The sequence below is a fragment of the Rhinopithecus roxellana genome, chromosome 16 (assembly GCF_007565055.1).
Source record: "Rhinopithecus roxellana isolate Shanxi Qingling chromosome 16, ASM756505v1, whole genome shotgun sequence".
NCBI lineage: Eukaryota > Metazoa > Chordata > Mammalia > Primates > Cercopithecidae > Rhinopithecus > Rhinopithecus roxellana.
The window spans coordinates 111,102,445-111,117,778 of NC_044564.1; the positions used below are offsets into that span (position 1 = coordinate 111,102,445).

The following is a 15,334-nucleotide window of genomic DNA, read 5'->3' on the forward strand; positions in this document are numbered from 1 at the left end:
GGCAGGAGGGAATAAAGCAGGCAGGCAGGAAGCAAGGAGGGAGAAGAAGGAAGGAAGGAAGGAAGGAAGGAAAGAAGGAAGGAAGGAAGTCGGCTTAGTTGATTGTCCTTTTAATGTTTGTTATCTGAGGCCTTATTCCTTAGAGAGGATGACAGTCCAAGTACTTTAAAAAAAGTATCCCTTTTGTCTCTTTCAAATGCGTATTTTTTATTCTTAAATTTTTTATTGATATATAATATTTGTACATATGTATGCAGTATATGTGGTATATTGTTACATGCATAAAATATGTAATGATTAAGTTAGGATATGTGAGGTATCCAGCACCTCAAGCTTTTATGATTTTTATGTGTTGGGAATGTTTCAAGTTCTCTCTTTTAGCTATTTTGAAATATACAATTTTTTTTATAATACTGCTAAATGTTCCTGATACTTAAATACTTCCACACAGTCACATATGGTAAACAGTAAGCTCATCACCTGATATTATTATATCTGCCACTTAGAAGCTGTCTGACTGGAAGCACTCTGTGCCTCAGTTACTTCATCTGTGAAATTTGGATAATAATAGTGCTACCCTCCTAGGCTGATATGAGGATTACATTAGTTAATATATGTAAAGCACTTTGAATGAATTCAATAATACAGTCAGCACCATGTAAATGTTTATTAAATTTAAAAATAGGCCAGGCAAGGTGGCTCATGCCTATAATCTCAGCACTTCAAGAGGCCGAGGTGGGAGGATTGCTTGCACCTAAGAGTTCGAGACCAGCCTGGGCAACATAGTGAGGCCCTATCTCTATTTATAAAAAATAAATAAATAAATTTAAAAACAACTTAGGTTCAAGACTATCCTCTCCAATCCTCAATTCATACCTTTATTTAATTTAAAAAGACTGTTGGAAACTTTCAAGTTTTTACTTGTGTTAGTTTGTTTCTGCCTTATCAGATCTCAAAAATACTAGTTTTTACTCCGATGAAAGTAAAATGGCAAAAGTGTACCTTTGCCCATTTTTTTTTCCACCAGTGGTCATATTCTTAGCAAATAAATGTTTTCTCTGTGGGCTGGGGCTGTTACAATGTTTTTTAAATAGTGGGATTATCAAGTTAAGGGTTTTATTGGCTCAGAGGGCAAGTGTGAAATCTTGAGTCTGTCTGGTGCTGGGGTTTGAAACCTGATGCCCATGTGTCGCTTGCTTTATTAGGTCACCACCTTGGAAGGGCTGCTTCCTCCTTATTAATGAAAAGCCTGCTCCATTTGTCTTGGCTTGCACCAACCTAACGGTGTCTTTAAATCAGCGACAGACTGTTTTCCTTGGAAGCCAGAGTCCAATAGTTTTGGACTAAGCTCAGATTCTGGCTGGAACTTCCAAACTGGAAGTAAAATGACTTCACCCAACCGTGGTTGGGGGGAAAAGCCAGGCAGGCTTTTGGAAAGTGGATTTTGAATATTGGGGAATATTTGTGAAGGTGCCTGATGAGGTGGACTTAACACTGTTTGAGGGTGATGTGGACAAACCGTTTTCTTATTCTATTTCAACACAGTGCTATGTTTTATTTAAATGAGTTTGCCACTTGGGGTCCTGAAATCTATTTTTGTTTTTGTTTCCACCTAGAATAGAAAGCACTTTCAAGCTTATCCTGGGAGGCAATAATAGATTGAAAGGGTAACTACTGTATGTAGATGCAAGGAAGGTACCTTCTTGGGGAGATTGGGTAAAGGCTGTTCTCCCTAGAAGAACTAAAGGCTGGGTAGACATGGAGTCAGAGGAAGCTTTGGTTGGAAGAAAGGCAGTGGCGGTAACCCAAGCCCAGAGAGGAGATTCATTGGCATGTGTGTCTTTTCTGTGCCATCAACTGTGAGCAGAACTAGGGAAGGGCAGCTCTCAGAGCTCAGACAGCCAATGGTTGGCTAGGTCAGAGGGGCTCTCAGGCTGGGTAGGAGTTGGCCAGACTTCTTGTGCTCTTCCATTCATACCCAAAGGGAGCTTCCTGGGTCTTGAAGATAAACCCACTTTCTCTTGTTCCTCTCAGTTGCGCTGATATTCTAAGACCCAGAGCAGATATTTTTTTCAACCAGGAGTCCATGAGTCTTCTAAGAATGTCCTTAGAAGAATTCAAGGAATTCCTGAGACCCCAGAAACTATACATAAAATGCTATATGCATGTGCACTGCTCTGAGAAGGAGTCTATAGTTCTTACCAGATTCTTGAAAGGATTCTGTGAACACTTCTCCCCTAAAGCTTAGAATCACTGTTCTGAATGGTAGCAAAAACCACACAGTAGAACACTTTGGACTTTTGTCTTCCACCTCTCATAATAAATGCAGAATTTGGCATAGTCAAAATGTTACAGAAAGGTTTGTACAGCATCAAAAGACCTTGGAATGCAAATTTTACAGGTAAGAGGCAATGACCAGGTTAGCAACCAGTCAGGAACATTCATCAGCAAATGCTGGTCTAGTCTGAAGGGCCATCTTGGGTACAATTGGGCACAACTCGTGCTGGGCTGAACATGCCACTCAGGAGTTTTTACTGGAACACAGGCACGTAGAAACACATCCAGAAGGATATAGGTGTCAACATCCAGAAGGATATAGGTGTCAACAGATAAATAAGATTATGCTCATAATTAGAAAATAGAATTCATTGAGCATCTGCAATATGCCAGGAGCTTTGTATACATTATCTCGTTTGATTGTCACAATAATATTGTGAAATGAATACTATTATCTTTCCCATTTTACAGACAGAATAGCTTAAGCTCAGAGAAGTCAAGTAAATTTCTCAAGGTCATTAAGTGGTAAGAACTGGAAGATAAGTTCAGGTTTGTCCAATCTATGCTTCCTCCCAACTTAAGTAGCTTCATCACATGCAAACAATGATCATGGTGGGTTATGGGACATCAATTAATCTGACAAGAGCTCCTTCGAGGCTGTGACTTTATAATTTTTAGAATTAACTGAGGAGTGACAAGTTGAGCATTCAATTTGCAAGTCACGCTATGTTTGGAATTAGGAGGGATAACCACTTATCCTTCCCAAAGGGACTGACAAGCATACCCAGAGGGGGTGGGATTTCTGGAACTCTGTGAAGTTAACAAGAAGGGACTTGGAAAGTTAGAAGAAGGAGGGGGAGCTGCATTCCAAGCATAGCTCATGGTATGAGAAAGCACCAAATTTGGAATGGGATGAACAGATGAAGAAGGTGTCAAGTTCTCTAGGGAGGAGTGGAGGGTACTAGATGCCAAATACAGGGTAAAGCTCTGGCAAGATGCTGTGGTGACTTATCTGAGCCTAAAACAAAGGAGAACCATCCCAGAATCCTAGAAATCTCCCTTCCCCCAAATCAATGAAGGGAAGTTTCATAATGATGGACAGAGTCCCAGATGGAAATTGACTACTTGTTCTACAGAAAGGTCTTCAATTCTAACAGAGAAATCTCTGATCACAGGAAAAGCTATCTCAATTTCAATGACTTGTCCACTGACAGAAGATAGTGTAAGAAGGGCTCATTAAGGGGGAGTGAGAAGTAAGGAATTAGAGGAGGAAAGATGGTAACTGAGTGAGAAGAAAGAAAATCATGAAGGACCAGCAGGAGGTACCTGGGTCGCAGCCCAGAGAGCATTAATGATCCTACCTCCAGTTATAGGGGCAGAATACTTAATCCAACCTAGAAGGTGGAATGCAACAACCTCCCTCTCCTCCCCTCGCATCCCAGAGACATTACCCCAGCAGATAAACAACTGGCATGACCCTCCAATAGAAAGCAAGATCACCTTTGCAGCAGAAGTGGTCCTGCCGGCTGCCCTTCTTCTTTCCATGGGGACAGACACTGTTTTCCTTGGGGAGGCCCAGAGAACTGCTGAGTCTTCATTTCCTGAAGGGTTGGGCCAGATTTGGGAGCTCATGGGAGTTATGGAACTGCTTTTTCTAATTTATAAGTTCTAAAGTCTTGTTCCTGGTCACTCTCTTCTCAAAAGTGAAGGGCGCAGAGGCTCCTGTGGAAACACCTTCCCTTGTCAAGTCTGCACAGGGTCCTCACAGAGCCTCTGGAGTGGCTACTTTCCATGTACTGGCTCCCACTGTCTTCTTCCAGGGAACTCCACAAGGCTCCTGGCTCCCAGTCAAGCAGCCGCCTTTGTGTCTGCTCTTTTTCCACCCCCACCTCCCCAAGTATGCCTTCCTCTAGTGGGATAAATTTAGCTCTGAATGAATGCAGAAAGAAGAACACATTAAAGTAAACACAGACCAAACAGCATTCAAATATAGGTTTGGCACACACACACAACTGACAAAAGATCCAAGTTTTTCTGTTTCCTTCTCTTCTGCTTATCTCTGTTTCTCTCATCTCATCCTCCAACTGCTACACTCTTTTCTGCATGTATTTAAGCTAATTAGATATGTAGATCAGAATGTGGGGCTGTTGGTCTTCAGACCCCATGAAGGAGAAATCACTGGAGTGACTGAGAAACATCAAGGAGTGAATGAGAGCCCCAGGTGGTGCTGGCACTTTCATTTACTGGCTTGATTATCTTAGAAATCCATCCAAAAACTTGAAAGCATATTTTATCTTATGTGTTAGCACAGCCTTTTCTCCCGGTGCACTGAGTCTACAGTGGCTATAGAATGTTGCAAAGTCGGGCCGGGCGCAGTGGCTCATGCCTGTAATCCCAGCACTTTGGGAGGCTGAGGCGGGCAGATCACGAGATCAGGAGATCGAGACCATCCTAGCTAACATGGTGAAACCCGTCTCTACTGAAAAGACAAAAAATTAGCCAGGCGTGGTGGCGGGTGCCTGTAGTCCCAGCTACTTGGGAGGCCGAGGCAGGAGAATAAAATGAACTTGGGAGGTGGAGCTTGCAGTGAGCCAAGATCATGCCACTGCACTCCAGCCTGGGCGACAGAGCGAGACTCCATCTCAAAAAAAAAAAAAAAGGTTGCAAAATCATTTTTTTGATGTGGAGCTCTCATTCTGCCATCCAGGTTGGAGTGCAGTGGCATGATCGTGATTTACTGTAGCCTCGATCTCCTGGACTTAAGTGATCCTCCTGCCTCAGCCTCCTGAGTCGGTGGGACTACAACCATATGCTGTCATGCCTGGCTAATTAATTTTTTTTTTTTTTTTGTAGAGGTGGGGGGTCTCACTATGTTGCCCAGGCTGATCTTGAACTCCTGGCCTCAAGCTATCCTCCCACTTTAGCCTCCCAAAGTGCTGGGATTGTGGGCGTGAGTCACTGCACCCAGCCTGCAAAGTCTTCTAAACATCTTCCCACCAACCAGTCAGCATGTCCCTAAGCCCTAATTTTGAAGTATTTTATTTCACTGTAGTTCTTCACTCTCAGAGCATTTGTAGTTCTCAAAGAACTGTCTCATTCATGAACTTCAATCTAATGGGGCTAGTTAGCTATCCCTGTTCCCAGTTTACAGATGGAAAACCTATTCCCATTTTACAAATAGAGAACCTGAGTTCAGAGCAGGCAAGTGACTTGTATGAAGTCACACAGTAAGTGGCAGAGTTATGATTAGGACCTAGGTTTGATACTTTGTCTTATGTTCATTCCACTGTACCACGAGCTGCTTTGGGGGAAAGGCAGTTTGTCCCAGAGGCCCTGGCTGGGAGGATCACACATTAGTAATGAGCAATTTTTGAGACTGGCTGGCTACTTCTCAGTGGGACAGGCTCAGAGGGGTCCAGGATCCGTTTACTCAATATATGGAGGGTGTGCAAGGGGTGGGCAGGCAGTTGAGACCTCTGTCATTCCCAAAGGTATCAGGCAGGCACAGCATCCATAGGTGGTAGGAGCTGAAGCTAGGCTTTCCCAATTTCATTATTCATTCCCCAGCCAGCAGGGTGGACAGGATTTAGTGGGCAGGCCACCATCCCTCCACTGCCAACCCCGCAGGAAATTTCTCTCTCGTCAGCAGTGCTGACTTGCAGAATGTACACAACATTATTGAAACATGGTTAACAATGAAAGTGTTGATGGCCACACTACAAAAAGGGATTCCAAGCTGACAGGGCACATCGTGGTCATTGTGCTAAGGTAAACTAGACTGGCCCCTAAGCTCTCTGAGAAGCCAATGACCCAACTGTGTCTCCTGGCATCAAATAACCAGGCTGGGGTAGAACCTGGCCTTCCCAAAGACTTTCTAGTTTGTAGCTAATTCATAGCCAAACTTAGAATTGTTTCTACCACAGAGCACCTTCAATATGTAGGCGTATAACTCTCTTCCTAATACTCAAAAATTAAGCTGTTCTTCCCATATTTTCCTAGGATTTAATCTATCTCCTCTTAAATTTTTAAATTCCTTCTTATTTATGATTGTTAGATTGACCCAGTATAAAAAAATAAGACTGTAGATGTCTAAGAATCATTAAAAGCAGAGTCTAGTAAAGACATTTCTAGATAATAAATGACATAGGGCAGAATCCTCTTGTTTAAAAGATGGAAAATGAGAAGTATTGACTAATGGGAGGAATGTTAAGAATACCGATAGCTCAGCCCTTAAAAAAAGTCTACATAAAAGCGTGGAGAAAATCAAGTCATTCACTTAACTTGGTCTATGGCATTTTTAATGAAGCAATGATTGGGTTGAGTGATCGAGACCTACCATTTCCAGAGCACCTACCATGGCCAATCACAAGCCTTTTACATCTGTTATCTTTATTTATTACAACATCCCTGTGAGAGGGCTGAGATTCCAACTTGTCTTCAGAGTTCCTGTCTTTTCTGTGTCATATCTACCTCCTATTTCCTAATCCCACTTTTCAAAACTTTTGTCATTAACAGGACTACTACTCTGGACCAACATCTGAATAACACAGTATTTAAACTCATCAGATATGACAACCCAGTGAGACTGGACATCACATATTTTCATTTCCATCTTAATGTAAGGAAACTGTCATTCCAATCTATTATGTGATTTGTCCATAGTACCACAACAAAGTAAATGTAGAATGATCTCTAACCATTCGGCTCTAATTGATTCCCGCACACTCTCCTTATCTACCCAGTTTCCTCTAGGGACTCATGTGGATCAAATGACATTGCCAAACCTAACCAAGAGAAAAGGAAACCATTGCAGTGAAGTACTAATATTCATTTCTAGCCAGATTTCCAATTGCTCATTTTCAATCTGCTCTGTAAAGACCTTAGTCAATATATACCTTAAGCGGCATTCAGTCTAGTTTATTTTTCACATTGGTGCTGTTTTCTGACTTCTTTCTCTGTCTTCTTGCTCCATGGGGACTCCCTATATGAATCTATCATTCAGATCCCATGGAGAAAAATAGCATATACTAGAAATCCCATCAACTTTCCCAAAGAGCTAGCAACCACAGGAGCCAAGAGGACCACAGGCAATGTTCTCCTTTTGATTCTGTGCAGCTATCACATATGTTTTAAATGACCATTTATTTTCAAAAGATCCCAGGCAAAAGAGAACTAACACAAATATAAACATTTGAGGGGATCCTGGCATTCCTTTCAAAATTACTTTTGCCCAAGGGAAGCTTCAGGTTGCTGGGAAATGTCACACTCGTAACTCTCGCTCAACAAGACTGACTTTTACACAACAGGCCTTGGCAAGTCATTTCCCTTTTGGTATACAGAGCTCTTATTTTCCCCACAAGGGAATCAGCTGTGATCATTTGTGATTCTCAAAGGACTCAGATTCGAAAATAGATTCTGAAATTTTTATTAACAAAACATCTATTTTGCATATCTAGCATTCTGTATCCTTTACGTATAATGCTTTGCAATGAAGCGTCTGTCATAAAAAACATTAAACTGTACAGATGGTGCTTATACAACACAATTTAATGTCCCAGCAAGAACTAGTGATTTGTTATATACATTATGCACTATTGTGATGTATGCTTCCAGATTTTAAATCTTTGGAGGGCAAATTGTCACCAATATTGTTGTGGCACTAGACTATGATTTTTGTTTTCTTGATACCAGGCCATGTCCTAATGTCTAATATAAAATAATTATACAATATGTTTATTAAATAAATAGCATAGTTTGGGTTTTAAATGCCTGTGTTTGTAATGGGTTCAAAGATTTTAAAATACTAAAATTTAGAGAGTTGAAAGGAGAAGTGCTGGAAGAGGAGAAAAGATTTTCCCTCTGCTCCTTGGCCAACCATCAGGCAGTCATTTCATGTGCCTTCCTGTCTCACCTAGGGTTCTTGGTCCCAAGAAACAGAAATAGATTCTACTTGATAGGAGCAGAAAAAGAATGAAATGAAATTGTATTAGGTAGCTCACAGAAGAGATGGAACATCCAAAGAAGGAAGCTTGGGCAATGGGTACAAACAAAGGTGAGCTCCTAGCCTGAAGAAATTCTCTAAAATGCTGTGTCTCCAAAATTCTTGGCAGGTGTACATGCCTGACTGAGCCCAGATTGCGTGCCATACCATGGCTTCAGGGGGATCTGGGGAATAAGTGTCTGAGACCTCCCAGCTTCTACCACAGGATATGGCTCTGCCTCTTACTATGGCTGTAATATGGGAATTCCCCAAAGATGGGAAGGAGTTCACAAATTGGCCAGCCCCCCCCGAAAAAGAAAAATGTATATATGAACAAGTCTGTTACACTTCCTACCTGGCCAGAAGCATTTTGAATTTCTTCTGTTTGGCTTTTTGTGATACCTGCTTTGATAATCCTCAACACTGAATAAACACAAGCTTTTTTTTTATTGTGGGTCTCAGGGCAGTTAAAAACCACTTAGGAAGTACACACAATTGGTCATGAGTCTGTAGTCTATTCCTAGTAAATTCAATTAATACAAAGGCTCTAAACTCATCCCTAACCCCCGCCTCACCCCGTAGAAATGTAATTCTGTGCAGGTCTTCAGGAGATTCTGATGCATGTTTCTGGTTAGGAACCATGTTTTAGTCTTTCTCATTTCCTACAGCTTCTTTACAAACTATTTCTATTTTTCTGAAGCCCCAACCCCACGCCATCAGTCTTAATCAATGACTCTTTATTCAATTGAGAAAACCAATTCATCTGATGCAAACTCACTTAACCTCTCTCCCCAGACTTCAACTCAAACTTTCTTCTTGTCTTTATCCATTTCATCCTCCTTTCCTGCTTTGTTCTTCCTTCTTCCCAAGGCTAACTGGCTAATGTGATGCTCATCTGAATGTCCTCTTGACTAATTAGAAACTTTGTCTAATATTCACCTGCCTTTTGGCTATGTCTTTGGCCCCATTTCCCTGTTGTCTAATTTGCTTTGATCACCCAAATGTCCAAGTCTTACCTGACCTAAAAACCCTTTCCACTAGACCCTGCTTCCCATAGGCTATGTTCCTGTTCTCCACCCATCTTTCACATCCGAAGGGCTGAAAGAAGCAGTTTGTACTCATGGATGCTTCTTTCTGACCTCTCACTCATCCTCCTTTTTGTTTGTTTGTTTTATTTTCAACATTCACTTGGTAGCAGTCGTTCCTCAACTCTTGTAAGTGCTTCCAAGCTCACCTTCCAGACACAAGTCACTCATGGCTTCCTGACAGCCATCCAATGGCCTCTTCTTCATCTGCATCCCCCATGACCTTTCAGAAGCATACGGCCCTATTGAAGACCTCTTTCCTTCTTTGTGGCTTTTGTTGTAAATCCCTCTGGATTTTTCCTTCTACTTCTCAGACAATGCTTAATCAGTCTTCTTTGCTGGGCTCTCTCCTCTTCTTGCTCTGTTTTCTCATGCTGGCTGTTCTCATTTCTTTAACTGTAACTGCAAAGTAGATGACACTTGGATGTGTGTCCCCAACCCTGATTCTTCTATTCAGAGTTCAGATCTTTCCAACTGTTCACTTCCCAAGGATGCCCAGGCCTTTTTCCTTCTCCACCTCCCCATTCCATTACTCCTTTTAAAAATTTATTGCAGTTAAATATAAAACACCTAAAATTTCAACCACGTTTAAGCATATGGTTTGATGACAATAAGTACATTCACACTGTTGTGCTCAATTATACTTTTTAAATATCTGTATAGCTGGGAGTAGAAGGACCATTTCTGGTTCAATTGTTTATTCCCGGGGCCTGCTTCTATCTCCATATCATTGGCCAAGCCTGGTGCTTAGTGGTTAAGAGCATGGACTCTGGTGAGTGTGATCTGAGTTTAAATCTCAGCTCTGTAACTGTAGCTGAGTCGTTCAACCTCTCTGGTCTCATTTTCCTCATCTTGGTATTCTCTACAATCACTCTGCTGAAGCAATAACAACTTTATTTATTTGTGAGCAAACCCCCTTTAAATAACTTGTCCTGTTGGGGCTTGTGCTGGAAATGAAGAAAAAAGGATACATTTGAAGAAAAAGATGGTTCTTAGCCAGAAAGTAGGTTTCTGATATACTGGAGTGGGATGTAGAATCTGGCACTGGCTGGATTTATGAAACAAACAGCTCCACCTACACTTGTTATGAAAAAGATGGGAAAACAATCCATCAGTAAATGATTTTGGTGAATGCTTCCATCCTTGGTCAGAGGAGTAATTGTTCATCAGTGACAGGTGAACCTCTGTGAAAATTGAAAGGGCAATTTAGTTGAAATGGCAGCATTTATTCAGGAAGCAGGTGATTTGGGAAAATTTGATGTACATATATATATATATTTTTGAGACAGAGTTTCACTCTTATTGCCCAGGCTGGAGTACAGTGATGTGATCTCGGCTCACTGCAATCTCTGCCTCCCAGGTTCAAGTGATTCTCTTGCCTCAGCCTCCCGAGTAGCTGGGATTACAGGTGCCCGCCACCACGCCCAGCTAATTTTTTGTATTTTTAGTAGAGACGGGGTTTCACCATGTTGGCCAGGCTGGTCTCCTCACCTAAGGTGATCCACCCGCCTCAGCCTCCCCAAGTGCTGGGATTACAGGCGTAAGCCATCACATCAGGCCTGACGTGTTTATCTTTTAACATGCCTTTAAATCCTGTGGATCTAAAGAGGCCACTTTAGTTATTTCAGTATTTATTTCATCTTATGAAGAAAAGTTTGCATATGAATGTTGGGAATTCTAGCAGGTCCTGCCTTAATGTGAAGAGGCATTTTGTTTGTCTTTGGCATTGATCTCCTTTTGGACCAGGCCTGATCCACTTCTCACATCCAGTCCAGGACCTGTCACAAAAGACTCACATTAGTACCACATGGTATCCTGTTTTAGTAAAGAATAGGTGAAGTATTTTAGTGAGTAGATCCTACTTTTCCTGTCAGATGCAGTGAACAGAAGACCCTGGAAGGATTTCCATCCAGAATGTCACAGGATAATGATAATAAGAGCAGATGTCTGTGATTGCCCTTTACAAAGCACCTTTATATACTGTCTCTCATTCGTCTCTAATGACACCTCCGTGATCCTTCATTTATTTCAGATGAGGAAACTGAGGTTCAGAGTGGTTAAGCGAATTGCCCGAGCTTTCACAGCTAATACATTGTGAAGCCTAGCCTAGCACCCAGGACTAAAAACTCGCGGCTTCTTTTAAGGCCATATATCGCCTCACCAGAAGGGTGGCCTCTCTGGAGATATACCCTACCCTCGGCCAACTTGATGTTGAGAACTTGGTCATCTTTGGGCAAGGCAGCCCTTCCCAAATTGTGAATGTCCCCAGGTGGAGCCCAAGCGTCTGGCCGGAGCTAGAAGGTGCCCTGAACACTCAGTGGCCTCAGCCTCCCCGTAACGGCACGTGCTCGGGTCCCACATTCGGTCAGACGCCCCTCTCCACTGGCATCTGCCAGGTGGAGGCGCCACTGCGCTCTGCCTCCGCCCCAGCGAGCGCGTGTCCCCCGGGGCGCGCCACGCCAGCCGTGCGCCCGCGCCCCAGGTGCCCACTAGCTCGCGCGCCGTCCGTCTGAGCGTTGGAGACCCGCGGCAGCGATCGCTCGGAGCCGCCCTGGACCGCGGCCTTGGGTCCACCACACTCCAGGGGCGGAGCGAGGCACCGAGACGTCAGGGCGGAGAACTAGCGCCGGGCGAGCGCGCCCTCTCGGCGGCTGCCCGCGTCCCACGTCCTCGGCTGGCGCGGCCGGCGGCGGCGGCGACCAGGAGATGCAGTGAGCGGCGGCGCTGGGGCGCAGCCAGGCGACCAGGAGGGCGGGGGCCAGAGGCTGAGTCCGGGCGAGCCCGCCGTGCGCATAGCTCTGCCCGCCGCCCCCGGAGAGGATCCCCAGCCGTCCCTCGGCGTTCTCCCGGGTTCTAGCAAAGCCCCCCGGGGTGCCCATCAGTTTCCTTGGGTGACTACAGCGTGTGTTTTTTCTTTCCTCTTTCCCCTGCCTGTGTGCCCTTCTCCAGGATGGCAGAGGCGGAATTGCACAAGGAAAGGCTGCAAGCCATAGCAGTAAGTCCACTTTCATTTTATTTTCTTGCTCTATTGTCTGGGGTGGAACGGGGCCCCCCGAGGGTTTCGGGGCGAGCGGCATGCCAGCACAGTAGCCGCAGGTCATATGTTCCGGGGGCTAAAACTCTGTCAGGGCTCAGCTAGGCTGCCTTTTCTTTTCTATGTCTGTAGATGGAAACCCCCAAGGGCGCACTTTGGACTGGGGATTTGAATGTGGAAGATTGGCTTAAAAATAAGATGCTTGCTGCTGGACTTTGGGGAAGTACTAAACAGAGGCTTGGGGTAGGGGGAGAACTCCAGGAATATTATCACCGAATGCTCAGAAATACGTTGACTTCGTAGCCTGGAGAACCAAGAGAAGGGTGACCCAAAGGGTGGCTGCCATCCTCTCTGCGGAAGCCGTCCTTCTGTTAAGTGGAAAACCAGGAGTCAGCGACTCAGCCAGCCACGCGGTAGAACCTCCTCCCAGAAACCGGGAATGTTAGTTTTCCCTTCTCTGTTTGATATGACAAGGGCACTGGCGCAAGCCACCTTCCTGGAGGTCTGGGGACTTCTTACAACTGGGTCCTGGTTATAATATTCCATGAGAGCCTCCTCCTTATGGTGTGGAGTATCTGAAAACCTATTTTCAGCATACAAAGGAGCACTCAGTTTTGGCAAAGTTCGCAGGCACTTTCAGAAAAGTGTACCCGTGTGCATCTTGGGTTTAGAAAAGAACTCTCTGAAACTGCCTAGATTTGAGCAATCTTAACACAGTGTTGCCAATGATCCACAGATGTGGTATTTTTAGTGGAGCCACCACAGCTGGATTATATATTTCCTTCGAGGATGAGGGAATGATTACTGCTACCATATGAAATAGTAACAATTAAAAAAGAAGGTCCGTTAACATATTGGAATAAAAGAATCTCCAGACATTCTTCCACTTAAATACATTTTTTTTTTTTCAGTTCGGAAGTTCTCTGGAAACACATATAAATTTGTTGGAGAAATAGTGTGTAGTGTTTTAGAAGCAAAGTATATTAAAGTGTTTTCCAAAGCCTTTTTGAACAGATTCTTCATTGGAAAAATGCACACAGACCCTTCTTTTTTTAGAAGCATTTGACGTGGTCTCCATGGCTCTGAGACTCTCTTTCTCAAACGCCTCAAATCTGAAGTGTCTTGGAGACTTCACCACGGAAGTGAGAGAGATGTTTGCTGGCAATATTGAAATGCCATGGTTTGCCTATTAGGTAATCTTTGAACGTGGTGCTCCGAACTCAGGAAGGTTGTTTTTTCTTCTTTCTCTTTCCCCCTGTGCATGTGTATTTTGATGATTTGTGAAGTTATTTGTGGTTTCTAAAGTTGGTGGCAAGGCAGCATGGCCAGTGTGTCATGAACTTGATAAGAATGGTGATATTGAGTTACTGGTGCCATGTAGCTGGTGGGTGTTTTGTGTGAACTGGATAATAGGCTGCTTTAACTGTTGATGCAGGGGCTGTTCCCACTGGCCGCTGCTGAAGGCTTCCAACAGTTGTCACATTTTCTGCCTTTGCACAACCAGCTTTGCTGGATGCCTGAGGAACAGCTGAACTCCATGAAAGGACTTGCTTTCCAAACATGGAGCCAGTAGCTGCTAACACTGGGGCTACCCTTTTCCAAGTGCGGTTGAGTAATCCCAGCAGAAGCCAAGTCGATTTTCAAGAAAGATCTAGGCAAATCTTTGGGAATTCTCTTGAGTGTATAAGAATACACACAAATACTCACTCGTGCCTCTTCAGTTATTGAAGAATTGAGTTTATCCTGTGCATCGGGGAAGCTGTTGATTATTCTTATGAATGTGCACCTATACAGTCTGCCCTCCCTATCCATGGGTTCCATATCCACGCCTTCAGTCAACCTTGGATTGAAACTATTAGAAAAAATAATGGATAGTTTGAGTCTGTACCAAACATGTACAGACTTTTTCTTGTCATCATTCCCTGAACAAATAAAATCAACTGTTTACATCGCATTTACAGTGCATTAGGTATTATAAATAATCTGAAAATGATTAATGTATGTGGGAGGATGTGAGTAGGTTATATGCAAATACCATGCTATTTTATAGGGACTTGAGCATCTTTTGATTTTGATATCCAAGGGGGGGTCCTGAAACCAATTCCCTGAGGATACTGAGGATGTTGTCAGGACAGATTTGCTAAGTGTGTGTGTGTATGTGTGTGTGTGTGTCTGAGAGAGAGAGAGAGAGACAGAGACAATTAAGAGACAGAGGGAGTTGGGTGGGGGGACTTATGGCCATATCGATAAATGGTTTTATGCTATGCTTTGGCCTAGTTCTCACTCTCTGAATTCTGCAAACCTGACTCTCTCACCACCTTCCTGGAGTTCTCAGGGGGCCCTGAGGAGCTCACAAGCCTGCCCCTAGAACCTAGCACTCCTGAAGTCTCTCTGGCAATGTGAGGGAAAAAGAGAATAGGTCCTCACATCTTCACCTACTTGGGCTTCTCCCTCAGAGGCAGAGCATCGACTGGGATTCCAGTCTGCGGGGCCTTGGGCAGTCTTTAGTCTGGGTCTCAGCTCCTTCATCTGTAGAATGGGCTCATGAGTTCTACCTCCTGGGCTGGTTGTAAGGTTTAGTTAGGATGGAGGTGAAGCACCTGGCAGGCAGCTGCCATTGGATGGTGTTGAGCAGAGCCCTTAGCTTTTGTCTGTATTGCTGTCTTGTCCTGTGGGGGGTCAGAAGCAACGTCTCTGAAGTGGAATGTGTATCAACAGCTTTTTTTTTTTTTTTCTTTAGACAGTCTCACTCTGTCACCCAGGCTGGAGTGCTGCCATGACGGCTCACTGCATCCTGAAACCATCCTTCCACCTCAGCCTTCCCAGTAGCTGGGATTACAAGTGTGTGCCACCATGCCCAGCTAATTTTTAAATTTTTTGTAGAGATGGAATTTTGCCATGTTGCCCAGGCTGGTCTGGAACTCCTGGCCTCAAGTGATCCTCCCACCTCAGCCTCCC

General features: G+C 43.9%; 1 protein-coding gene across 6 annotated transcripts in view; it reads left to right on the forward strand.

Annotated features, from left to right (window-relative positions):
- The window catches only part of PALM2AKAP2 (PALM2 and AKAP2 fusion), a 554,929-nt gene that overhangs the window by 146,883 nt on the left and 392,712 nt on the right, over positions 1 to 15,334 (forward strand). Inside the window, exon 2 of one of the 6 annotated variants that reach the window (XM_010365583.2) lies at positions 12,292 to 12,337. In XM_010365583.2, the coding sequence (XP_010363885.1) occupies positions 12,292 to 12,337 (46 nt within the window). Of the gene's footprint in view, positions 1 to 12,001; positions 12,338 to 15,334 lie in introns of those variants that run through there. The other 5 variants (XM_010365579.2, XM_010365578.2, XM_010365577.2 and 2 more) reach the window with 5 other exon arrangements.